This window comes from Oncorhynchus nerka, linkage group LG23 (assembly GCF_034236695.1).
Source record: "Oncorhynchus nerka isolate Pitt River linkage group LG23, Oner_Uvic_2.0, whole genome shotgun sequence".
NCBI lineage: Eukaryota > Metazoa > Chordata > Actinopteri > Salmoniformes > Salmonidae > Oncorhynchus > Oncorhynchus nerka.
This window is the reverse complement of record NC_088418.1, coordinates 17,247,169-17,274,883: the sequence shown is the minus strand read 5'-3', so window position 1 is coordinate 17,274,883 and position 27,715 is coordinate 17,247,169. Positions and strand designations below refer to the sequence as shown.

The window sequence follows — 27,715 nt, the reverse complement described above, 5'->3', positions numbered from 1 at the left end:
GACCCAGACCCAGAGAAGATGTCTGAGGTGTTTTTGTTGATGCCTGTTAATGATTCAGAGCCACCTTTTGACTTATTCATAGTCTTAGCTAGTATATGTGCTTCTCCCTGTTTTCTACAACAGTGTAACTGAAGTGAACTGAACAGCCTCTTCAACAACCAATGCAATCCCATGCTGGGTGTGACTGTGTCATGCTGTCTGTCTGCGAGGTGTACCTGGGTCTTAACTGAGAACAGGAGAAAAACAGAGGGAACAGAAAAAGGATCTAAGCATGGTTCATGCTGCGGCTATGGCTCAGGGGAAAAAGAGACCAGCGGTCCCCCCTCCTGATGGGGGCTGGGGCTGGATGATTGTGGCCGGCTGCTTCTTGGTCACTGTCTGCACACGTGCCGTCACCAGGTAAGTCTGTCAGGAAGAGAGGGTCATGGAGTTCCCCTAGCTTGGTCCTGACACAACTCTGAGAACTGTGGAGTGATAAGCCTGTGTGTTTATTTTACAGTATAAGTGGGCGTACCATCAAATCAGATTATTAGCATTTGTTTTTACATGTTTAAGTACAGTTACGTTTGTGGGACATGTTATAATGTCAAACAAAACTTAACCATACTATCAGGTATGAAGGTAAGACCCAGATGCAGACCATGTCGAATAAACAATAGTTTAATATTCCAACCGGGGCAGGCAATAGACAGGACAAGGCAGGTAGGGGTCAGTAAACCAGAGGTGGGGCGATGGTACCGGGCGGTAGGCAGGCTCAGGGTCAGGGTAAGGCAGAGGTCGGTAATCCAGAGGGGGGCAAAGGCAGGATCAGGGGCAGGCAGAGTGGTCAGGCAGGTGGGCTCGGAATCAGGACAGGCAAGGTTCAAAACCAGGAGGGCGAGAAAAGAGAGACTGAAAAAAGTAGGAGCTGAGACACAAAACGCTGGTTGACTTGAACAAACAAGACAAACTGGCAACAGACAAACAGAGAACACAGGTATAAATATACAGGGGATAATGGGGAAGATGGGTGACACCTGGAGGGGGGTGGGGACAATCACAAAGACAGGTGAAACAGATCAGGGTGTGACAGTACCACCACCTGGCGTCCTACCAGGGCACACACCTGGATGACCGGGGTGTCAGCGCTGAAAATCCACAATGCGGCCTGTGTCCAGAATGTCCCTGGCGGGGACCCAGCACCTCTCTTTCGGGCCATAACCCTCCCAGTCAACAAGATACTGGAACCCCCAGCCCTGATGTCGCACCTTCAGGAGACGCATCACCGTGTAAGCCGGTTGGCCGTCGATGAGATGGGGGAAAGGGTTGGACCTGGAAACGGGAGACAAAGGGCTGTGAGACATGGGTTTGACTCTGGACACATGAATGGTGCAATGTATACGAAGGGTACGGGGAAACAGAAGATGAACACCCGAGGGGCTAATGATCTTGGAGATGGGGAAAGGGCCGATAAACCGGGGGGAGAGTTTGGGGATTCCACTCGGAGGGGCAAATCCCGGATGGATAGCTATACCTTCTGCTCGAGACGATACTGGGGAACCGGGGTCCGATGTTGATCCGCTTGTCGTCTATACCTGGAGGTGGTCTTGAGGAGGGCTGACCGGGCTCTCCTCCAGGCATGGCGACAGTGGCAAACAAACATCTGGGCAGAAGGTATGCCGACCTCCTCTTCTTGCTCAGGGAAGAGCGGGGGCTGATACCCCAGGAAACACTCAAACGATGATATGCCCGTGGCAGACCAGGGAAGGGTGTTGCGGGCGTGTTCCACCTACACCAGCTGCTGGCTCCAGGTGGTGGGGTTTGGTGGAGACCAGGCAGCTCAGGGTGGTCTCGAGGTCCTGGTTGAGGTCCTGCTCCAACTGTCCATTAGACTGGGTGTGGACCCCTGTGGACAGGCTGGCCGACGACCCAATGAGGGTGCAGAACGCCTTCCAGAACCGGGATGAGAACTGAGGGCTGCGATCAGAGACCATGTCCACGGGCAGTCCATGGATCCGGAAGATGTGTCGCACCATGAGCTTGGAGAGAGGAATGAATGAAGTGGATGGCCTTGGAAAAGCGATCCACCACGGTCAGGATGGTGATGTGCCATCAGACGGGGGGAGACCTGTGACAAAGTCCAGGGAGATGTGAGACCAGGGGTGATGAGAGCTGGTGCTCTCATGCATTTTTCAGTGTCATTTGCCTCGAAGCGAGCTTAGAAGTTGTTTAGCTCTTCCGGTAGGCTCGTGTCACTGGGCAGCTCTTGGCTGTGCTTCCCTTTGTAGTCTGTAATGGTTTTCAGGCCCTGCCACATCTGACGAGCGTCAGAGCTGGTGTAGTACGACTCGATCTTAGTCCTATATTGACGCTATGCCTGTTTGATGGTTCATCGGAGGGCATAGCAGGATTTCTTATAAGCTTCCGGGTTAGAGTCCTACTCTTTGAAAGCGGCAGCTCTAGCCTTTAGCTCAGTGCGGATGCTGCCTGTAATCCATGGTTTCTGGCTGCTAAAGCCACTTTCTACCACTCTAAATTCCAAGCATCTGCCTCTAACCCTAGGAAGCTCTTTGCCACCTTCTCCTCCCTCCTGAATCCTCCTCCCCCTCCCCCCCCTCCTCCCCCTCTGCAGATGACTTCGTCAACCATTTTGAAAAGAAGGTCGACGACATCCGATCCTCGTTTGCTAAGTCAAACGACACTGCTGGTTCTGCTCACACTGCCCTACCCTGTGCTCTGACCTCTTTCTCCCCTCTCTCTCCAGATGAAATCTCGCGTCTTGTGACGGCCGGCCGCCCAACAACCTGCCCGCTTGACCCTATCCCCTCCTCTCTTCTCCAGACCATATCCGGAGACCTTCTCCCTTACCTCACCTCGCTCATCAACTCATCCCTGACCGCTGGCTACGTCCCTTCCGTCTTCAAGAGAGCGAGAGTTGCACCCCTTCTGAAAAAACCTACACTCGATCCCTCCGATGTCAACAACTACAGACCAGTATCCCTTCTTTCTTTTCTCTCCAAAACTCTTGAACGTGCCGTCCTTGGCCAGCTCTCCCGCTATCTCTCTCAGAATGACCTTCTTGATCCAAATCAGTCAGGTTTCAAGACTAGTCATTCAACTGAGACTGCTCTTCTCTGTATCACGGAGGCGCTCCGCACTGCTAAAGCTAACTCTCTCTCCTCTGCTCTCATCCTTCTAGACCTATCGGCTGCCTTCGATACTGTGAACCATCAGATCCTCCTCTCCACCCTCTCCGAGTTGGGCATCTCCGGCGCGGCCCACGCTTGGATTGTGTCCTACCTGACAGGTCGCTCCTACCAGGTGGCGTGGCGAGAATCCGTCTCCACACCACGTGCTCTCACCACTGGTGTCCCCCAGGGCTCTGTTCTAGGCCCTCTCCTATTCTCGCTATACACCAAGTCACTTGGCTCTGTCATAACCTCACATGGTCTCTCCTATCATTGCTATGCAGACGACACACAATTAATCTTCTCCTTTCCCCCTTCTGATGACCAGGTGGCGAATCGCATCTCTGCATGTCTGGCAGACATATCAGTGTGGATGACGGATCACCACCTCAAGCTGAACCTCGGCAAGACGGAGCTGCTCTTCCTCCCGGGAAAGGATTGCCCGTTCCATGATCTCGCCATCACGGTTGACAACTCCACTGTGTCCTCCTCCCAGAGCGCTAAGAACCTTGGCGTGATCCTGGACAACACCCTGCCGTTCTCAACTAACATCAAGGTGGTGGCCCGTTCCTGTAGGTTCATGCTCTACAACATCCGCAGAGTACGACCCTGCCTCACACAGGAAGCGGCGCAGGTCCTAATCCAGGCACTTGTCATCTCCCGTCTGGATTACTGCAACTCGCTGTTGGCTGGGCTCCCTGCCTGTGCCATTAACCCCCTACAACTCATCCAGAACGCCGCAGCCCGTCTAGTGTTCAACCTTCCCAAGTTCTCTCACGTCACCCCGCTCCTCCGCTCTCTCCACTGGCTTCCAGTTGAAGCTCGCATCCGCTACAAGACCATGGTGCTTGCCTACGGAGCTGTGAGGGGAACGGCACCTCAGTACCTCCAGGCTCTGATCAGGCCCTACACCCAAACAAGGGCACTGCGTTCATCCACCTCTGGCCTGCTCGCCTCCCTACCACTGAGGAAGTACAGTTCCCGCTCAGCCCAGTCAAAACTGTTCGCTGCTCTGGCCCCCCAATGGTGGAACAAACTCCCTCACGACGCCAGGACAGCGGAGTCAATCACCACCTTCCGGAGACACCTGAAACCCCACCTCTTTAAGGAATACCTAGGATAGGATAAAGTAATCCCTCTCACCCCCCCCTTAAAAGATTTAGATGCACTACTGTTCCACTGGATGTCATAAGGTGAATGCACCAATTTGTAAGTCGCTCTGGATAAGAGCGTCTGCTAAATGACTTAAATGTAAATGTAAATGTAATGGTACGGTCACTGTGTGGACGACGTCATCAATGCACTTATTGATGAAGCAAATGACAGATGTGGTGTACTCCTCAATGCCATTGGAGAAATCCCGGAACATATTCCAGTCTGTGCTAGCAAAACAGTCCTGTAGCTTAGCATCTGCTTCATCTGACCACTTTTTTATTTATCTAGTCACTGGTGCTTCCTGCTTTAATTTTTGCTTGTAAGCAGGAATCAGTAGGATAGAGTTATGGTCAGATTTTGCCAAATGGAGGGTGAGGGAGAGATTTGTATGCATCTCTGTGTGTGGAATATAGGTGGTCCAGAGTTATTTTCCCTCTGGTTGCAAATTTAACATGTTGATAGAAATTAGGTAAAACTGATTAAAGTTTCCCTGCATTAAAGTCCCCGGCTACTAGGCGCGCCGTCTCTGGGTGAGCGGTTTTTTGTTTGCTTTGAGGAATCGAGCTCATTCAATGCGATCTTGGTGCCAGCCTCTGACTGTGGTGAGATGTAAACAGCTACAAAGAACATAGATGAAAACTCTCTCGGTAGGTAATGTGGTCTGCAGCTTATCATGAGAAACTCTACCTCAGGCGAGCAATGGCTCAAGACTTCCTTATATATCGTGTACCAGCTGTTGTTTACAAAAATACATAGACCGCTGCCCCTTGTCTTACCAGATGCCTCTGTTCTATCCTGCTGGTATGTCATATAACCAGCCAGCTGTATGTTGATATTGTCATTGTTCAGCCACGACTCCGTTCAGCATAAGATGTTACAGTTTTTAACGTCCCATTGGTATTTAATCTTCCTAATACCTCATCCATTTTATTATCCCAAGATTGCATGTTTGCGAGCAGAATTGAGGGGAGTGGAGGTTTATTCGATCGCCTCCTACTCCTCAGAAGGCAGCCTGCCTATCTTTCTCCACATCCTCTTCACGCAGATCACTGGGGGTCAGGGCCTGTTCCCGAAGGAGCCGTATATCCTCGGACTCATCAGAGTCATGAAAGAAGAAAAAGGATTCTGCTAGTCCGTGGTGAGTAATCACAGTCCTGATGTCTAGAAGTTATTTTCGGTCATAAGAGACTGTAACGGCAACATTATGTAAAAAATAGTAAAATAATAAATTACAAACCACGCAGATAAACAAACAAAAAAACACAATCAGTTGGAGACACGTAAAACGTCTACCTTCTGCTCTGGCGCCCGGTCATGGTGCTCAGCCAATGTTTGGACCCCTCCATCAGCCCACGAAGCAATTCCTTGTGCCTACCAATGGAGGCTCCTTGGGAGGAGATGGCGTTGTGCAGCTGGCCCGGGTTTGCTGGGTCAGTCATGGCCAGTTCATACTCTCAGGTATGAAGGTAAGTCCCAGATGCAGACCGCGTCGAATAAACAATGGTTTAATATTCCAACAGGGACAGGCAATAGACAGGACAAGGTAAACCAGAGGTGGGGTAACGGTATCGGGCAGCGGGCAGGCTCAGGGTCAGGGTAAGGCAGAGGGGGGCAAAGGTACAGGTCGGCAGGCAGGATCAGGGGCAGACAGAGTGGTCAGGCAGGTGGGCTTGGAGTCAGAACATGCGAGGATCAAAACCTGGAGGGCGAGAAAAGAGAGACTAGAAAAGCAGGAGCTGAGACACAAAAAGCTGGTTGATTTGAACAAACAGGACGAACGGCAACAGACAAACCTTGAACAAAGGAATAAATACACAGGGGATAATGGGGAAGATGGGTGACACCTGGAGGGGGGTGGCGACAATCACAAAGACAGGTGAAACAGATCAGGGTGTGACACAAACTTGATGTAGGCTATCCATCCATTCTATAATGGTGGGCTATGTATTTAGTGTATGAGGTGAAAAGTGTTCAAAAATCTGTGTTATCTTACACAGAAACATTGTACATCCTTTTCAATAAATTTTTTTCAAACAATAGCACGGTTATAGTATGATACAAATGTTATTACATATGACGTAATGTTTATTCTATATGATGTGGGTCTGAAAAAAAAATGCTCGTTACGTAAAGAACGTTATAAACCATTTCTAATACTTTTACAATAACGATTCTGTTCGGGAACAGTAAAGATCACTTTTGTTTCTGGTTCTGTTCCCTGAACCGGTTCCAAACTGTGTATGTAATATACATTACCAGTCAAAAGTTTTGATACACCTACTTATTCAATGGTTTTTCTACATTTCTGAAATATTAGTGAAGACATTAAACCATATGGAATCATGTAGTAACCAAAAAATTGTTGAACAAATCAAAATATACAGTGGGGCAAAAAAGTATTTAGTCAGCCACCAATTGTGCAAGTTCTCCCACTTAAAAAGATGAACGAGGCCTGTAATTTTCATCATAGGTACACTTCAACTATGACAGACAAAATGAGGGAAAAAAATCCAGAAAATCACATTGTAGAATTTTTTATGAATTTATTTGAAAATAAGTATTTTATTTGCAAAATAAGTATTTGGTCACCTACAAACAAGCAAGATTTCAGGCTCTCACAGACCTGTAACTTCTTCTTTAAGAGGCTCCTCCGTCCTCCACTCGTTACCTGTATTAATTTACACCTGTCCACAACCTCAAACAGTCACACTCCAAACTCCACTATGGCCAAGAGCAAGGAGCTGTCAAAGGACACCAGAAACAAAATTGTAGACCTGCACCAGGCTGGGAAGACTGAATCTGCAATAGGTAAGCAGCTTGGTTTGAAGAAATCAACTGTGGGAGCAATTATTAGGAAATGGAAGACATACAAGACCACTGATAATCTCCCTCGATCTGGGGCTCCACGCAAGATCTCATCCCGTGGGGTCAAAATGATGACAAGAACGGTGAGCAAAAATCCCAGAACCACACGGGGGGACCTAGTGAATGACCTGCAGAGAGCTGGGACCAAAGTAACAAAGCCTACCATCAGTAACACATTACGCCGCCAGGGACTCAAATCTTGCAGTGCCAGACGTGTCCCCCTGCTTAAGCCAGTACATGTCCAGGCCCGTCTGAAGTTTGCTAGAGAGCATTTGGATGATCCAGAAGAAGATTGGGAGAATGTCATATGGTCAGATGAAACCAAAATATAACTTTTTGGTAAAAACTCAACTCGTCGTGTTTGGAGGACAAAGAATGCTGAGTTGCATCCAAAGAACACGATACCTACTGTGAAGCATAGGGGTGGAAACATCATGCTTTGGGGCTGTTTTTCTGCAAAAGGACCAGGACGACTGATCCGTGTAAAGGAAAGAATGAATGGGGCCATGTATCGTGAGATTTTGAGTGAAAACCTCCTTCCATCAGCAAGGGCATTGAAGATGAAACGTGGCTGGGTCTTTCATCATGACAATGATCCCAAACATACCGCCCGGGCAACGAAGGAGTGGCTTCGTAAGAAGCATTTCAAGGTCCTGGAGTGGCCTAGCCAGTCTCCAGATCTCAACCCCATAGAAAATCTTTGGAGGGAGTTGAAAGTCTGTGTTGCCCAGCAACAGCCCCAAAATATCACTGCTCTAGAGGAGATCTGCATGGAGGAATGGGCCAAAATACCAGCAACAGTGTGTGAAAACATTGTGAAGACTTACAGGAAACGTTTGACCTCTGTCATTGCCAACAAAGGGTATATAACAAAGTATTGAGATACATTTTTGTTATTGACCAAATACTTATTTTCCACCATAATTTGCAAATAAATTCATTCAAAATCCTACAATGTGATTTTCTGGAATTTGTTTTCTCATTTTGTCTGTCATAGTTGAAGTGTACATATGAGGAAAATTACAGGCCTCTCTCATCTTTTTAAGTGGGAGAACTTGCACAATTGGTGGCTGACTAAATACTTTTTTGCCCCACTGTATGTTATATTTGAGATTCTTCAAAGTAGCCACCCTTTGCCTTAATAAAAGCTTTGCATACTCTTGAAATTCTCTCAACCAGCTTCATGAGGTAGTCACCTGGAATGTATTTCAATTAACAGGTGTGCCTGTTAAAGGCAAAGGGTGGCTACTTTGAAGAATCTCAAATATTTGTTTAACACTTTCTTGGTTACTTCATGATTCCATATGTGTTATTTCATAGTTTTGATGTTTTCACTATTATTCTATAATAATAGAAAAAAAGTTAAAATAAGGAAAACCCTTGAATGAGTAGGTGTGTCCAAACTTTTGACTGGTACTGTAGGTCAACTCTATATATAGTGCAACTTGGACTGAGTATGACATGAGAATAAGATTTACTAAAGTGACAAGAGGTATCTTCTGCCATCACACTCTCCAGTTCAGGTTACACTGGGTGCCTAGTAAACAACCTGCAGGTCAGTAGCAGGTCTTCAGTATAGGACTACAGTGAAGCACTACAGACCCTGACTGAGGATGGTTGTGTTTGAACATTTCCTCTAAAATGTAGTTTTTCAAGGTTTCACAATGTTTCAAGTTTTGTTACCGAGTGTACCCTCTAGAGTCTAAGCTCTGTCTAAGCTGGGGGAGGAGGTTTCTAAGCTAACATGTGGAATTATTTTAAGATGGTCATACCAAAGATCATTTAGCTATTTGATTTTGAATTTTAAAATCCCTTAAGGTATAAAAACAAATATACAAAAAGTATTGAATGAAACATTGAATTTGGCATTTCTGCTATTAACCAATATAAACCCATTGAACAACAGATTCACTACATGGACATTTGTTCTGAAGTGTCTGCCTTATATCTGAGAGATATAAGAATGAGAGGACTGATTTTCGGGATGTTTCATGGACTGAAAAACACGCTCTAGCTCTGCAACCTTTAAATGCAGACGCTGAAGGGCAATATTGGCGGATGCAGTGGATTGAGATGCAGCAAAAAAACACATATCTCTAGTTAAACAGACAGATTTTGATGGGGACATGTTGTATTATGTTAATTGGATTTCCTCAGGAGCGCGACCATTATAGGCCAAGGGTTAAATGGGGTTTAATGAATTGCATTCCTGAAAAAACAAGTTCAGTCAGGTTGCCTGTTGGGTGAGGGATAAAGAAGGAGATTATAGTCTCACATTTCCATCATGCAATCCTTTATGTAGAATAGAAAACAATCAAACAAGGAAGAGCATGTTTGTCCTTCCAACATTATTCAATCATTTGTAAACTGATTTTGCCGGCTCAGATTGTCACCTTGAGCCTTTACCCAATTGTACGCTGTGACTCTGCCAGATATAATCTAAAGTAGTAATTGGTCAGAATTGGAAGGAATGGGGAAAATTCCACCAAGGGTTTGAAAGTAACCCAAGGTAATAAATCTAGGCAGTGAACTCCTGTTCCTCTGCTTTCTCGATATGCATCAGTGATCCTGAGGTTCTTTTAGGTCTAGTGAGTGAGTTTAAACCCCTAAAACAGCTGTAGCAAACGTTTTTGTGTGTGCGCGTGTGAGGAAACAGCAGGCTGACGGAGACCTGCAGTGCGATAGGGGCCTGCCGTGCGATAGGTCCCCCTTGTGTGTTCTCTGGCCAGTGCTGGAGAGGACATGAAGATCAGATGGCCGTCACATTCACAGTGAGTGATTTGTCTCTTATCGTCTGCATGGTGCTAGTCCTGTACAGTTTGTACAGGTGCAGCCTTGCTGCAGACTCGGACGGAGGAGCTTGTGGCTCATTAACCCCCAAGCACTTCTCACACGTCAAACGCTTTTTACAGCTCTCCCCTCAGCTCCATGATTACACAATTCATTACAATTGCATCACTCCCTCTGACCACTCAGGTCATCAACATGTCTAGCTGGAGAAGAGTAATTACATAATTGAAGTAACCTCAGTGTGTTCCGAGAACATGTGCTGTATACACTCAGTGTGTGTGTGTGTGTGTGTGTGTGTGTACCACAGGAGGTTGGTGGCACCTTAATTGGGGAGGACAGACTAGTGGTAATGAATGTGGCAGAATCAGTGGAATGGTATCAAATACATGAAACGCATGGTTTCCAGGTGTTTGATGCCATTCCATTTTCTCCGTTATGGCCATTATTATGAGCCGTTCTCCCCTCAGCAGTCTCCAATGGTGTATGTGTGTGTGTGTGTGTGTGTGTGTGTGTGTGTGTGTGTGTGTGTGTGTGTGTGTGTGTGTGTGTGTGTGTGTGTGCAACGTTGTATCATGTCAAATTTGTGTCAAAACAAACCACTAGGAAAAATATACCTATTTGAAATGTGCAAGATGGTTGTTTTTTGTCATGATTTTGCTTCATCTTGAGCCTTTTCTTCTGTTCCAGATGCATCTCCATCTTCTTTGTGGAGTTTCAGATGCACTTTGGAGCGGACTATTCAGGGACAGCCTGGATCCACAGTCTGGTGGACTGCACCACTATGCTGTGTGGTAAGTCATCATGGCCCTCAGTCAAGTGCTGCTTCAGCAACAGTGATCTGGCTTCAACGCTGGGCCTGGCATTGGCTTGCTCAATGCCCAGGGTAGTGATAAAATGAATTTGGTTCATTGGATGTAAACATAAAAGCTGTTAAAGGACTAAGGAGAAGTTAACTCAGTTTGACAACTAAAACAACTAGGTGTGATATTTGGTGCATCATTTCACTTCCAATTAGGACACATGATCAATCAATCAAATGTATTTATAAAGCCCTTATTATATCAGCTGATGTCACAAAGTGCTGTACAGAAACCCAGCCTAAACCCCAAAGAGCAAGCAATGCAGTCGTAGAAGCACAGTGGCTAGGAAAAACTCCCTAGAAAGGCCAAAACCTAGGAAGAAAACTAGAGAGGAACCAGGCTATGAGGGGTGGCCAGTCCTCTTCTGGCTGTGCCGGGTGGAGATTATAACAGAACATGGCCAAGCTGTTAAAATGTTCATAGATGACCAGCAGGGTCAAATAATAATAATCACAGTGGTTGTAGAGGGTGCAACAGGTCAGCACCTCAGGAGTAAATGTCAGTTGGCTTTTCATAGCCGATCACTCAGAGTATCTCTACCGCTCCTGCCATCTCTAGAGAGTTGAAAACAGCAGGTCCGGGACAAGGTAGCACGTCCGGTGAACAGGTCAGGGTTCTATAGAAGCAGGCAGAACAGTTGAAACTGGAGCAGCAGTACGACCAGGTGTATTGGGGACAGCAAGGAGTCATCAGGCAGGCCAGGTAGTCCTGAGGCATGGTCCTAGGGCTCAGGTCCTCCGAGAGAAAGAAGAGAGAGAGAGAGAGAGAGAGAGAGAGAGAGAGAGAGAGAGAGAGAGAGAGAGAGAGAGAGAGAATTAGAGAGAGCATACTTAATTTCATACAGGACACTGGATAAGACAGGAGAAATACTCCAGATATAAGACTGAAGACAATGTCATGTAAATGTGCTTTTTACAATCACACAGCAAAGTTACGGTATGCTTCAGTTGATAAAGTCACAAGCCGCTGACTGGCAGTGTGTAACTCAGTCAACCCATCGGTCAGTTTTTGCTGCTTCTCTTAGATTGGGATGTTTAACCCCTCTTACATAGGAAAGTAGTGATGTTTTGGCTATTTTAGTTAGTCTCACCCAACTCTCCAGGATACACTGCTTTCTCTCATCTCCACCATGGAGATCTTCCTTGGATCTTTTGGACATGTTGATTGCCCTTTAAAAACCTTTTTGGTTGAAGGCATAGGATTGTTTCATGTTAGTTTGTACACATCAGTGCAGTAGTATTTAAGAACAAAGTACTGACAATCCCTTGTCTGACTAAAGTAGACAGAGAGAGGAGGTTGCTTCTTTCTCTGTCGATTTAGCTCTTGAGAGAACAATGTTAGCAACACACAGACGTTAGCGACACACAGAGAACATCTTGAAATACCAAAACAGTGTTACAACCCTATGACCGCAACACACAGAGTTTGTTTATTTCGCTTGCACCCAGTGAAATGTTACACTATGATAGAGATGGTAAAGGCATGTAAAAATAGACCTTTATGCTGACTCGTATCAGCCTTTATCAAGACTGACTTAGGTAACATGTTTAGGCAGGCGTATGCCAAGGCTAGTCAGCATGGGTCACAGAGGACTGCTGCGGATCACAAACCCCTCTCATGGGCTTGTATTAACTCACAGTATCAATGGTCCAAAGTGACACACATTTCAGTAAATGTTAACTTGCAACTATTTAATATGTGTTGAAATTATCAGTGGGGTATCTTTTTGGAGCTGAACTTTTTGCTGAATTGGTGTTACTCTGTTCCTGAATCTGCATGTGTTTGTTCATGTCGAGGTGTGAGAGCTGTGGTAAAAGTCAAGAACTGGTTTGTCCTCATATTACCCCCTGCGCAATGACACATAAGCTTTTCAGTTCTCAACCTGGATGTGTATTTTCCCCCTGCTCTTTTTTACTCAGCATATGACTCATCATATTTGTCAAATCAGAGTACAAGATGTACTTGGCATTGTACACCAACCATAAATCAATCATGATACACCTTTCGTCTTTGGCAGAGGTAAAACAACTAAGAACATACTGTACTGAGTTTTGTAAGACTGTGTTCCGGAAACTATGTGCTCAGATCCAGTAACTCTAATGGTATGAAACATTATATTCACAGTTTGCAATGTGACAATTTGAATAAGAGCGTTCAGAGTTAAATCCATGACTCCTCCTCATTAATTATCCTACTGCCCAAAAAAAACATAAATGTGGAAACACAAGAGTTTTAGCCCGAGCCTGATATTCTGAGAATTGATTAGGGCAGCCGGGATTTGGTTTAGGCTTCCACAACCTTGTAGACGATGTGGCAGTTGCCGCGGTGAAACAGAAAGAGAACGTGCATCTGTAGCCTATCCTTTTCTCTGCTCTGATAGACAACATGTAACTCTCTCCATCCTTGCACTTTAACATTTATCTCAAATGATTTAATATGCCTTTTAGTTGTCTTTTTTCTTTTAGGATTGTTCTGGTATGTAACATTATTTTCGGTTGAATATATGACACGTTGTTGGCGGTAGAATGTTGGCCTATAGAGCGCAGACGGGAACGCATCTGCGGTTTGATAAACAGACAGTAGCCCATTTATGTCACCACATTGAAAACCAACTGAAATCTGTTCGGGAACATCAATATTGTCGATATAGTCTACCCTAACCAATCCATACAGTATATGCATAATAATGCAGTCCACAGTGAAAGATGATAGGCCTGCTAGAGTTTGTTTCACTAGCCTAGACCAATTATTTACCAAATTATTCAAAGACCTCTTAAAAGTGTGCTTTTATGTTTTGTTGCCTTGCACAATCATGTTTTGTAATTTAGGCTTGGGCTCATAAAATATTTTTTATGTAGGGCTCTGGTAGGGTCTCATAAAATATTTTTTATGTAGGGCTCTGGTAGGGTCGGGCTTGAATTGTCCGACCAGATCAAAGTTCTTTGCCTATGGCATTTTATTTCTCATGCCTTCCAGTACCTCAGACCCACCAAGCCATCCCCTCTCACGAGCACTGACTGTACTACTGTAGTGCAGCAGACAATCCCATATTAACATGTGTACTTTGTTGTGATTGACAGCTCCTCTAGGCAGCTTCATTGGGAACCGTCTGTCGTGCCGCATCGCTGTGATCCTTGGTGGCTTTCTGTCCTCTATCGGCCTGGTCCTCAGCTCTTTCGCTACCAGCCTGGAGTACCTGTACCTCACCCTGGGGGTCCTCACAGGTGGGTCCCCCCCAATGACTGTACAGTGCATTCGGAAAGTATTCAGACCCCTTGAGTTTTTCCACGGTACAGTCTTATTCTAAAATGTATTAAATAGTTTTTTCCCCTCATCAGTCTACACACAATACCTCATAATGACAAAGCAAACACATTTTTTGTGTGTTTTTTGTGTGCAAATGTATCATTTGAAAAAAACTGAAATATCACATTAACATAATTATTCAGATCCTTTACTCAGTATATTGTTGAAGCACCTTTGGCAGCGATTACAGCCTCGAGTCTTCTTGGGTATGACACCACAAGCTTGGCACACCTGTATTTGGGGAGTTTCTCCCATTCCTCTCTGTAGATCCTCTCAAGCTCTGTCAGGTTGGATGGGGAATGTCGCTGCACAGCTATTTTCAGGTCTCTCCAGAGATATTCATCCGGGCTCTGGCTGGGTCACTCAAGGACTTTCAGAGACTTGTCCCGAAGCCAGTCCTGCATTGTCTTGGCTGTGTGCTTAGGGTCGTTGTCCTGTTGGAAGGTGAACCTTCGACCCAGTCTCAGGTCCTGGGCGCTCTGGAGCAGGTTTTCATCTAGGATTCTCTCTGTTCTTTGCTCCGTTCATCTTTCCCTTGATCCTGACTAGTCTCCAAGTCCCTGCCACTGAAAAACATCCCCACAGCATGATGCTGCCACCACCATACTTCACCATAGGGATGGTATTGGCCAGGTGATGAGCGGTGCCTGGTTTCCTTCAGACGTGAAGCTTGGCATTCAGGCCAAAGAGTTCAATCTTGATTTCATCAGACCAGAGAATCTTGTTTCTCATGGTCTGAGAGTCCTTTAGGTGCCTTTTGGCAAACTCCAAAAGTTTGGCCGGGTGGCCAGCTCTAGGAAGAGTCTTGGTGGTTCCAAACTTCTTCCATTTAAGAATGATGGAGGCCACTGTTTTGTTGGGGACCTTCAATGCTGCAGACATTTTTTGGTACCCTTCCCCAGATATGTGTCTAATTTAATACATTTTAGAATAAGGCTGTAATGTAACAAAATGTGGAAAATGTGAAGGGGTCTGAATACTTTCCCGAATGCACTATATATATATATATATATATATATATATATATATATATATATATATATATATATATATATATATATATATAGTGCATTCATAGTATATGATGCGCTATTGAGTCTTCACATAGGAATGAATGGTGTCACATGTTTGATGGCTTTGTCCATTCATATATATATATATAGCGCATTTGAAGTCAAGGAAGTCGGTTAAGATGGCGTCTCATGTAGGAGATTTCTGTGGACACAACATGCACAGTTTGAGCTAATCCAGGAAGTGATGTTGCAGGCTAGCTCAGTGCTGTCCCCTTTATGGCACTTTAAATCCAATGTATTATTATTATTATTATTATCATTAGGGCCCCTATACATCATGCAAATAATGTAATTCAGGGACAAAAGGAATGCCCTGGGATGTCTCATAGAAAAACAACAAAAACCTTATCGTCTTTGGATTTACAGGTATTGGATTTGCCCTCTGCTACACCCCTGCCTTAGCCATGGTGGGCTCATATTTCTGTGAGAGGAAAGCCCTGGCGTACGGGATTGCCATGTCAGGCAGTGGCATCGGGACCTTCATCCTGGCCCCTGCCGTCCAGATACTCATAGAGCACTACTCATGGCGTGGGGCCCTGCTCATCCTAGGGGGTGTTGTTGCCAACCTGTGTGTTTGTGGGGCATTACTGCGCCCTATCACTCTGAAAGAAGAAGAGGAGGCTCATGGTCCAGTCCCGTTGGACACCGAATGTGGATATGGGGTGAAAGCTCCGGTGGATAGCATGTTAGAGGAATCACTGGCGATCAACAACAACAACAACAACAGCCACCGCTGCTTCTGCTTCCAGTCCATGCAGGAGTACTGCTTCCTGCTCATGCCTGACTTCCTGATGCTAGCAGTGAGCTTCTTGTTCCTAGCCAGTGGCTGCAGCCTGCCCTTCGTCTACCTGGTTCCGTATGCACTGGACGTAGGTGTGAGCCACCACCAGGCCGCCTTCCTCATGTCCATCCTGGGGGTCATTGACATCGTGGGGAACATCACCTTCGGCTGGCTCGTAGACAGGAGGTAAGCCAAAGTTTTAAAGATATTGTTCCATTGAGTATGCCAACACAATATAGCTATGCATTAACATAGATATGGGTCCAGCCTTTTCTTATCCAGTAAAGATTCATATTCAGAGTGTTTAACAGTCACATGTAGAGTTTTCAGTCGTTTCTTGTAATCTCACCTTTTAGTGAACTGTTTGTCACCCAGTTTTACTCTAACGAAATGGAGCTGTTACCCAATTGTATCTTGAAGATAAAGCTGGTTTCCTCTGACAAGCCATTGGATGTTAAGCCGCCAATCGTTCAGATGGTCAACATGAAAAATCTGTGTTTTTAGGCTGATTGTGTTTTTCTCACCCCCAGGTGCCTGAAGAAGTATCGTAATGTGTGCTACATGATAGCAGTGGGCATGGAGGGGGTGTGCTGCCTCTTCATCCCTCTCCTGCGGACGTTCGCCCTGCTGGTGTCTTTCTCTGTGTTTTATGGGTACTTTGATGGCGCCTACGTTGCCCTCATACCTGTGGTGACCTCGGACATTGTGGGGACACATAACCTCTCCTCCGCCCTAGGGATAGTCTACTTCCTACATGCCATCCCTTACCTGCTCAGCCCTCCAATAGGAGGTAAGTACTAACCAATCGTAGAACAGGTGGTGTGCAAAAGAGATAGCGGTAAATGTCTCCACGTTATTTGCTGATCGCAAAAGTGGTCTTTATGAAAGCTTTTAGTGGTACAAGACCACATTTGCAAGTTGTAAACAGTTAGTAGACATTTAACTTCTTTCTGGACCTCCCATATACTCCCTCTGATCAAGTAGAGTAAGCCTGCTGGTCTCTTTGAACTAATTCAACAGAAAACAATCTCACTTACAGTAACCTTATGTAATTCTAAAGTGACCCAATTATTCAGTCCTGATTCTGAAATGATTTGTAGTTGCTGACTAAACCTATTCCTGGACTAAAAATCTATTTCAATGGAGAACTTCCATCTGTGTCTGGGAAACTGGCCTGAAGAGTACACCATTGATGTTTCAATGGTCAATTAATGACCAATGTTGCAAAAGTTTACCTTTGGATGATATCAAAGCTGGGACCGAGAGACTGAAAAACAGCTTCTATCTCAAGGCCATCAGACTGTTAAACAGCCACCACTAACATTGAGTGGCTGCTGCCAACACACTGACTCAACTCCAGCCACTTTAATAATGGGAAATGATGTAAAATATATCACTAGCCACTTTAAACAATGCTACCTAATATAATGTTTACATACCCTACATTATTCATCTCATATGTATACGTATATACTGTACTCTATATCATCTACTACATCCTTATGTAATACATGTATCACTAGCCACTTTAACTATGCCACTTTGTTTACATACTCATCTCATATGTATATACTGCACTCAATACCATCTACTGTATTTTGCCTATGCCGCTCTGTACCATCACTCATTCATGTATCTTTATGTACATATTCTTTATCCCCTGTCTATAAGGTAGTAGTTTTGGAATTGTTAGCTAGATTGACTTGTTGGTTATTACTGCATTGTCGGAACTAAAAGCACAAGCATTTCGCTACACTCGCACTAACATCTGCTAACCATGTCTATGTGACAAATAAAATTTGATTTGATTTAATGTTTTGTCAAGGATGTATCTTGGTATGAACAATACCCCATCAATGCTTGAAAAGTTGCAAATGTTCACGTGACGTTACTTTGAAAATATTGTTTCATAAGTGTAGCAATAGTTTGTTAAATAGTTTGTTAAATTACCCACCACTGAATAAAATGATTAATTATGAATGTATTAACACATGCATTAGTCAGGAAGTCCACAAGACATGCGTTTTCTTCCATCAAGTGAAAGCCAAAGTGAATGTTCATACCTCATTCCTCCTCCTCCTCCCTCTGCAGGCTGGCTGGTTGACACCACAGGCACCTACACGGCCACCTTCTTCCTCAGTGGCTTTGCCCTCATCTCCAGCTCCCTGGTCATCAGCACGGTGACGGGGATACGCCACTGTCGCAGGAGCCAAAAGTACAGAAACAAAAATAAAAACACAGACCCCAAACAGGAGCCTTGCCGATCAGACTTCTACACAGCCTCAAGTAACGATGTGAACCCTTCAGTCAACACAGCAAATTCTTAACATTGGACGCTTTTGTGTAATTATGCATTTGTTTTGTTAGAATACCAAAGTACATTGAAGATTATGAGAAACGGTCATCAATTGGTACACATAATCTAGCGTGATAGTTCAGAATTGGGAATGACTTCCCTCAGATGCTAAATGGACACTATAAATGGAAGGTAAATACAGTAATTCTGCCGTAACCAGATACATTTTAGCCAAAATATGGACTTTAAATAATCTCTCTATCATGCCTGTGATGTCATTGCACAATTTATGTGCCTTTCTTTTTCAGGGTTGACATGACTGCCAATTTAAATGTAACTAAGGAAGTTGATCAATTTTAATATCACTGAAGATTCTGACAGGGTTATAGCGCCTTTCTGTAATAGATTATTTCTGAAGTGGACAGTCTTCATGTTGTTTCGTAATACCTTATTTTGACAAGAGAGGGCAGTCATGATCCAAGGCCAGCGTAGGATGGCTCCTTTGTAAAAGTCTATTCACAGCTGAAGGCCATTTTTTTTCTTGAGCAGATCGTCAGGGAAGACCAAAGATATATAGTATTTGACTCAAACAGAATCATTTCGAACCTTAATTACAATACAAATGATTACACAAATACATATGCCACTCTATGCGTGGGAATACTTGGGAATAGATTTCATCAATTAAAATGACTTTCAGTTGATTTCCTGGTGATTTTACAGTCTTTTATGTCCAACAATGTTTTTTTAAAACATGATATATATACAGTAACATTAAAAAGTTTGGACACACCTACTCATTCAAGGGTTTTTCTTTATTTTGACAATTTTCTACATTGTAGAATAATTTTGAAGACATCAAATATATGAAATAACACATACACATGTAGTAACCAAAAAAAGTGATAAGCAAATCAAAATATATTTTATATTTGAGATTCTTCAAAGTAGCCACCCTTTGCCTTGATGACAGCTTTGCACACTCCTGGCATTCTCTCAACCAGTTTCACCAGGAGTTCCCAAATATGTTGAGCAATTGTTGGCTGCTTTCAACTCATCCCAAACAATCTCAATTGGGTTGAGGTCGGGTGATTGTGGAGGACAGGTCATCTGATGCAGCACTACATCACTCTCCTTCTTGGTAAAATAGCCCTTACACAGCCTGGAGGTGTGTTGGGTCATTGTTCTATTGAAAAACAAATGCCAACCAGATGGGATGGAGTATCACTGCAGAATACTGTTGTAGCCATGCTGGTTAAGTGTGCCTTTAATCCTAAATAAATCACAGACAGTGTCACCAGCAAAGCACCACCACACCACATCACACCTCCTCCTCCATGCTTCACGGTGAGAACCACACATGCAGAGATCATCCATTCACCTACTCTGCGTCTCACAAATACAATGTGGTTGGAACCAAAAATCTCTCATTTGGACTCATTAGACCAAAGGATAGATTTCCACTGGGGTAATATCCATTGCTCGAGTTTCTTGGCCCAAGCAAGTCTCTTCTTATTATTGGTGTCCTTTAATAGTGGTTAAAAGTGCAGTAAATGCCTGTAAACCTAAAAGCGCATGTAGAATACAATAATATATTTTAATTTCATAACTATATCTTCAAATGACCCAAACCATATTTCCACACACAAACATAAATCAAGTTCATTTTTTTTGTTACTATGCTAAATCATATCAATCTTGAATCAGGGGGAATTTAAACTAAGTCTAACAAAGATTTAAGTGGAGGCATGCACACTTTCAGGCTTTATTATTAGATTACAGAGTGCAGATTCATGTTTGACTCCGGAGTATTATTGCTGAAGAGACAGGCGAAGTTCACAGAGTGCAGAGAGGTATTTGTCATTGCAATCATGCACAACAGCCTTATCATACCACTGTACGGCCTGTTCTTTCTTCCCCTGCATTCTATAGACAAACCCCAGAATACCACAGGCCTCTCCATCCATGGGGTCTTGGGAGATGCGCCTCTCTGCGATCATCTTCAGTTTCTGGGCACAACTCTTCCCATCGGCAGTGTCTTTCTGTAGTTCCAAACCTTCTGTGTAGTGCTTGATGGCCAGAGGTTCACATTTGTTGTGATACTGCTGGAACTGGCCATAGTTGAAGTTGACGACCTGCAGACTGTCATTCTTAGCTAGGGCTTTCTCAAAGGTTTTCTTGAACAGTTCCTCTGCCTTGGTGATGTCTTTATCCTCTCCGTAGAGCAGTGCCAGCTCAGCCATGGCATAGATGAAGGAAGGCTTCAGTGAAGTAGCCATCTCCAGATGTTGAATGCACTTACGGAGTAGCTGCTGGATCTCAGCCCCCTTACCATGGAAGCTTCCACTCTTGCATACTGAGATCTTTTTCCTCTTGTAGCAGAGAGCCAATTGATGGTGTATTATGGCAGACTGGCTTGTACGCTTTAGTGCTCTGTTCAACAGAGCAATGGACTTGTCAACGTGCCCCTGCTGTCGGAGAAACTTCCCTACATAACGTGTCACGTGCGGACAGTCTGGGGACATTTCCAGAGCTTTCTCCACCAACTCCTCTGCCTCCCCAAATATTTTATAGACAGCCAGTTTCAGGCCCAGAAGGACCATGAGGACCGCGTCTTGTGGGTTAATCTCTATGGCACGTCTCAGTTGTTTAATAGCTGGTGAGTCATTAACACTTGAGAGCTCTTTTTCTGTACGATACAATGCAATGGCGTAACCTGCATTCGACTCACTCTCCTCAAACTCCAGCTCCAGAGCTTTCTTGAAGCATTCTAGTGCTTTGTCATAGTATTTATAGGAGAACTTGAGGAAGGTCCAACCCTTCTCACCATAGACCTCAGGATGGAGGACAGATGTGGAACTAGTTGGAAACTTCTCTTTCATCTCCTCCAGTTTCTCTAAGTAACTCTGGCACTTGATGTAATCACCCACATGGTAATGTAACCAGGAAAGGTCTCCATAGGGGACAATGAGATGTTTCTCACAGTCCTCACCATGGTACTCTCTCGTGAGCTCCTCAGCCTTTAACAAGTTAGCCATTGCCTCTTCTGGGTAACCCTTCAGGTATTTGATGTAGGCCAGATTGCTGAATGTCCGTGCAACCCCTGCCTCTTTCCCGAGACCTAACTCAATCTGGTCCTTGAGCCTGGTCTGTAGATTATCAATATCCATGTCATCTTGCCTCAAATCCCAGGTGAAGCGGCACTCCAGTTGAAGTAGTTTGGTTAAAATGGAGCTGAAAATAATATATTTTAGTGACTATGTTATTGACAATTTTACACAGCTCATTATTTCAAAATCATAGATTTCGGCATGTGTTCATTCAGAATCTAATTTTGTTCACTGTGTTACCATGTGCTTAGTAAAGTAGTCATACAAAGATATAAGATGGCAAACTTACCTCATTTCAATAGTTGTAAAGTTGCACCAGCACATAAAGCAACAATGCTCAGGTGGCCACACTGATAATGAACACCTTGTGTGCTGGCCTGCTGTCACACCATGCGCGTTCCCTGCCCAGCTATAATATGTGTTAATATTACGCCGTTCCCTCCCCAGGTACAATAATTGTTTGTATTAAGCAGAAGTATAAAGTAGCCTACGGAAGTTGACACATTTACAACAACAGTACCTGTTGGCGTCCCTATATGAAGCGAAAGGATGAGTATCGTCACTCTGGAATACTAGTACAGTAGCCTAAGTTTCGTTTCTTCTCAGCCAGTGAACGATTACCTCACGTGGGAGTGTCCTTGAATGGATGACGCGCGCGGCCTCAGTGAGAGTGCTGTGCGCAATAGACATAACACGGCACATATTTTGTGTTTGTATTTATTATGGATTCCCATTAGCTGCTGCCAAGGTAGCAGCTACTCTTCCTGGGTTCCGGCAAAATTATGGCAGTTTATACAATTTTAAAAACATTACAATACATTCACAAACAGTGTGCCCTCAAGCACCTACTCCACCACTAGCACATACAGTACAAAATCCACGTGTACCTGTGTATAGTGCGTATGCTATCGTGTGTGTATGTATGCGTCTGTGCCTCTGTTTGTGTTGCTTCACAGTCCCCGCTGTTCCATAAGGTGTATTTTTATCTGTTTTTTAAATCTAATTTTACTGCTTGCCTGAGTTACTTGATGTGGAATAGAGTTCCATGTAGTCATGGCTCTATTTACCACTGTGCGCCTTCCACAGTCTGTTATGGACTTGGGGACTGTGAAGAGACCTCTTGTGGCATGTCTTGTGGGGTATGCATGGGTGTCTGAGCTATGTGCCAGTAGTTCAAACAGACAGCTCGGTGCATTCAACATGTCAATACCTCTCATAAATACAAGCAGTGACGAAGTCAATCTCTCCTCCACTTTGAGCCTGGAGAGTTTGACATGCATATGATTAATATTAGCTGTCTGTGTACATCCAAGGGCCAGCAGTGCTGCCCTGTTCTGAACCAATTGCAATTTTCCTAAGTCCTTTTTTTGTGGCACCTGACCACACGACTGAACAGCGGTCTAGGTGCGACAAAACTAGGGCCTGTAGGACCTGTCTTGTTGACAGTACCATCAAGAAGGTAGAGCAGTGCATTATCATGGACATACTTCTTCCCAACTTAGCTACTGTTGTATAAATATGCTTTGACCATGACAGTTTACAATCCAGGGTTACGCTGCTCCACATGAATTCTGTTTTAGAGATATTATGAAGAAAACATATCTTAAATTTGAAACAAAATGGCATTGTAAAACTTCAGAAAGTAAATGTCAATTTAATAACAGTTGAGTGCAGGACATTCATCCAAACCTCGAGATATAGAGACAGACCATATTTTACTCTGGTATATTACTACTGTACTGAGACATCCTATTCTCTGACAATGATGTTCCAGTCTGCTTATAAGCCACCAGATACAGTGCACGTCAGATGCAGGTAACTGCCAAAATAACAGAAACACTTAAGTAGATAAGAAATACAAAGTATATTGAAAGCAGGTGCTTCCACACAGGAGTGGTTTCTGAGTTAAGCAATTAACATTCCATCATGATTAGGGTCATGTATAAAAATGCTGGGCAGGCCATTATTTTGACTATCATGGCTAGGATCACAATGCCCCCATCCACAGGGAACACGAGTGGTCACTGAATGATTGATGAGCATGAAAATGATGTAAACCATATGTCATGGCCATCTCAGTCACCAGAGTTCAACCCTTATGGGAGATTCTGGATTGAGCTCTGCTACCCGACCTGAGCCCGACATAATACATCGGGTCATGGCCAGGTAGGGCCTGATTTTTTAAAATCAATAACTAGGGTACGGGCAGTGCTCGAGTATCATTAAATTAATCACTAACATTTTGAAGCTGAGCCTTTTGCTCGTGTTCTGCTGCACCGTATAGTCATTTCTGACTAAGATCATGAGATGGTGTCAGAAGTGCTTCAACCTTGTCAAATATAAAACAGGAAAGATTATTTCACAAAAATGATCATGTTCCTTGAGTTTTGTCGGAGTTTAGAGTGACAAAAAGTGTCTAACAGCTCATTTCTCTCCCCATTGAGCAGAGCAGCCCAAGCGGAGCAGTTGCCATGGATATTCACAGACTCAGAGCCACCATTTTTTTTGTATCTTACCTTTATTTAACTAGGCAAGTCAGTTAAGAACAAATTCTTATTTTTAATGATGGCCTAGGAACAGTGGGTTAACTGCCGTGTTCAGGGGCAGAACAACAGATTTGTTCCTTGTTAGCTCAGGGATTTGAACTTGCAACCTTTCGGTTACTAGCCCAACGCTCTAACCACTAGGGTACTCTGCCCTAAGAGGGTAACTGCATACTACCCTTAGAGCCACCAAGAGCCACCAGCAGACCTCATGGAGAGTGAGAAAGTGACAGACAGAGAGGAGCAGCTCATGGATTTAGTAATGGAGGAAGTTATTTCTGGTTTCGGTCAAGCCTGGGCCAGGTCTTAAATTTGGCAGAAGCAATTGGGTCTGGGTAGGGTAGGGCCTGAACGTCGTGGGAATGGGTAGGGCCTGAACGTCGTGGGAATGGGTAGGGCTTGGGCTTAAAATTCATGCAAGACTCAAATTCTGGAGCGGCGCCTGAGACAGTGTTTTCCACCACCATCAACAAAACACCAATTGATGGAATTTCTCATGAAAGAATGGTATCTCATCCCTCCAATAGAGTTACAGATACTTGTAGAATCTTTGCCAAGGTGCATTGAAACTGTTTTGGCTCGTGGTGGCCCAACGGCCTATTAAGACACTTTATTTTAGTGTTTCCTTTATTTTGGCAGTTACCTGTATTTTATAACGAAAACGGAAGAGCAGAATATTGGTGTGCAAAGTAGATATTGTTATAGCAGACCAACCAAAGGCCTAAAACTAAGACTGTAGCCAAATTAGGGCCTTTTAACCCGTTGTTGGCCAATAAACATGAGTTTATTGAATTGCTACTTTGAGTTGCTTTTCAAAGTTGCATTTCCTCTGACAATGTCATCAGGTAATGAATGATTATAATTAGGCATAGGGTTTACTGAGGACAGGCTTTTAACTGTAAATACCTATAGGCTTACTGTTCCATACGGACAAGTTGAGGCCCATTCCTTCAAACTGCCACACAGATTTATCTCATTTTCACACAAGCTCATGTTTCAGGAAATGTGATGATGGATCCATTTTCATTTGAGATACTGTAGCCTATGTATCTTCAACATGGTAGAGCTGCATTTGATGAATACTTAACCATGTAATAAGTCATAACATTTTATTATAATATAAAAATGACGTTGGCCATACTACAGAAGCTGTCTTCGGGTGATTGTAGTCATGGGAATAGTCATGGGAATGGGTAGGACCTGAACGTCGTGGGAATGGGTAGGACCTGAACGTCCTGGGAATGGGTAGGACCTGAACGTCGTGGGAATGGGTAGGTCAAGAACGTCGTGGGAATGGGTAGGGCCTGAACGTCGTGGGAATGGGTAGGACCTGAACGTTGTGGGAATGGGTAGGACCTGGACGTCGTGGGAATGGGTAGGACCTGAACGTAGTGGGAATGGGTAGGGCCTGAACGTTGTGGGAATGGGTAGGACCTGAACGTTGTGGGAATGGGTAGGGCCTGAACGTCGTGGGAATGGGTAGGGCCTGAACGTTGTGGGAATGGGTAGGACCTGGACGTCGTGGGAATGGGTAGGACCTGAACGTTGTGGGAATGGGTAGGACCTGAACGTCGTGGGAATGGGTAGGACCTGAACGTCGTGGGAATGAGTAGGGTAGGACCTGAACGTTGTGGGAATGGGTAGGACCTGGACATCATGGGAATGGGTAGGGCCTGAACGTCGTGGGAATGGGTAGGTCCTGAACGTTGTGGGAATGGGTAGGACCTGAACGTTGTGGGAATGGGTAGGACCTGAACGTCGTGGGAATGGGTAGGACCCGAACGTCGTGGGAATGGGTAGGGTCTGAACGTCGTGGGAATGGGTAGGGTAGGATGGCATACAAATGTCACTGTTACGAGAGCCTTATTTTCCCTGTCTGACTGCATTACACACAATAGTTCTGTAATAAAAATAAATGTCATGCAGTCAAGACATACACAGGCAATGTTGACTAATCAAGTAGAAAATAATGTTAACACGCTCAAAGATGTTGGTAATATGTTCTCTACACAATGTTAATGTCAGTTACAAGAGCTACTGCAGTTGAATGGTCATATCTAATTAACTTGAAATGGGACACATCCAAAGACATAGAAACATGTTTTCCATAGGTAATATAGTCTAACTCTATATTTATTCTGAAATCAAACTTAAAAAACGTACACACTACTTGAAGTTAGTTACAGAAACACATTTAAATGCATACATCAGTATTTCAATGTAACACATGTTGTGTTTGTCACGCCCTGGTCTAAGTATTTTGTGTTTTCTTCATGTATTGGGTCAGGCCAGGGTGTGGCATAGAGTTTTTGTATTGTGGTGTGTTTTGTCTTGGGATTTTGGTATGTGTGTATAGTGGGATTGTAGCTTAGTGGGGTGTTCTAGGAGAGTCTATGGCTGTCTGAAGTGGTTCTCAATCAGAGGCAGGTGTTTACCGTTGTCTCTGATTGGGAACCATATTTAGGCAGCCATATTCTTTGGTTGTATTGTGGGTGATTGTCCTGTGTGTCTTGATGTCATTGTTAGAGGTTAGTAGACACTTGTATAGGCTGTTTTCGGTTTTCGTTTTGTAGTGTTAGTGTTTTGTTGTGTGTTACGTTTGTTTATTAAAGATGAATCGCAATAGACACGCTGCAGTTTGGTCCGACTCTCCTTCACCATTAGAAAGCCGTTACAGAATCACCCACCACAGGACCAAGCAGCGTGTCAACAGGCAGGAGCCACAGGAGAAGCAGCAGCTACAGTGGGAGAGATTGCACTACCTGGAGAAATGGACATGGGAGGAGGTACTGGACGGTAAAGGACCCTGGGATCAGCCTGGAGATTATTGTCTCCCCAAAGCCGAGCTGGAGGCAGCAAAAGCAGAGAGGCGGCATTATGAGGAGCTAGCACGGCAGAGCGGATGGAAGCCTGAGAGTCAGCCCCAAAAATTTCTTGGGGGGGCTCACAGGGAGTATGGCTACGCTAGGTAGGAGACCTACGCTAACTTCCTGTGGTTACCGGGGGGCTAGAGAGACCGGGCAGGCACCTTGTTATGCAGTGGTGCGCACGGTGTCCCCAGTGCGGGTGCATAGCCCGGTGCGGTATATTCCAGCTCCTCGTATCGGCCGGGCTAGAGTGGGCATCGAGCCAGGTAAGGTTGGGCAGGCTCGGTGCTCAAGAGCTCCAGTGCGCCTGCACGGTCCGGTCTATCCAGTACCACCTCCACACCCCAGCCCTCCGGTAGCAGCTCCCCGCACCAGGCTTCCTGTGCGTGTCCTCGGTTCATTACCACCAGTGCCAGCACCACGCATCAGGCCTACAGTGTGTCCCGCCTGTCCGGCGCCGCTGCCGGAGCCTCCCGCCTGTCCGGCGCCGCTGCCGGAGCGTCCCGCCTGTCCGGCGCCGGAGCCTCCCGCCTGTCCGGCGCCGATGCCGGAGCTTCCCGCCTGTCCGGCGCTGTCAGAGCTACCGCCCCTCATGCCAGAGGCGCCAGAGCCCCTCATTCCAGAGGCACCAGTACTCCTCTGTTCAGCGCAGCCAGAGCTGTCAGCCTGCATGAAGCATCCAGAGCTGTCAGTCTGCCCAGCGCCGCCTGAGCTACCAGTCTGCCCAGCGCCGCCAGTCTGCCCAGCGCCGCCAGTGCCGCCAGTCTGCCCAGCGCCGCCTGAGCTACCAGTCTGCCCAGCACCGCCAGTCTGCCCAGCACCGCCAGTCTGCCCAGCAGCGCCAGTCTGCCCAGCGCCGCCAGTGCTCCCAGTCTGCCCAGCGCCGCCAGTGCTCCCAGTCT

The 27,715-nt window shown here is 45.1% G+C and overlaps 2 protein-coding genes across 3 annotated transcripts; one reads left to right on the top strand and one right to left on the bottom strand.

Annotated features, from left to right (window-relative positions):
* LOC115107184 (monocarboxylate transporter 12-B-like) lies at positions 1 to 18,750 on the top strand. Its single transcript, XM_065007916.1, has 6 exons — positions 1 to 399; positions 10,665 to 10,768; positions 13,918 to 14,061; positions 15,583 to 16,183; positions 16,528 to 16,787; positions 18,089 to 18,750. Exons 1-6 carry the CDS (start codon positions 272 to 274, stop codon positions 18,322 to 18,324), a joined length of 1,473 nt encoding a protein of 490 aa, XP_064863988.1. The 5' UTR covers positions 1 to 271; the 3' UTR covers positions 18,325 to 18,750.
* Positions 11,002 to 22,014, bottom strand: LOC115106363 (interferon-induced protein with tetratricopeptide repeats 5-like). 2 transcript variants are annotated; one of them, XM_029629015.2, is made up of 5 exons: positions 21,924 to 22,014; positions 21,693 to 21,812; positions 18,741 to 21,527; positions 18,061 to 18,194; positions 11,002 to 12,016 (listed from the first exon to the last, which is right to left on the bottom strand). In XM_029629015.2, the coding sequence occupies exons 2-3, from the start codon at positions 21,725 to 21,727 to the stop codon at positions 20,105 to 20,107; spliced, it is 1,458 nt and encodes a 485-aa protein (XP_029484875.1). In that variant the 5' UTR covers positions 21,728 to 21,812; positions 21,924 to 22,014; the 3' UTR covers positions 11,002 to 12,016; positions 18,061 to 18,194; positions 18,741 to 20,104. The 2 variants fall into 2 exon arrangements, with proteins under 2 accessions (XP_029484875.1, XP_064863987.1); XM_065007915.1 differs by having other exon boundaries at positions 21,693 to 22,013.
* Between the last annotated feature and the right edge of the window lie 5,701 nt (positions 22,015 to 27,715).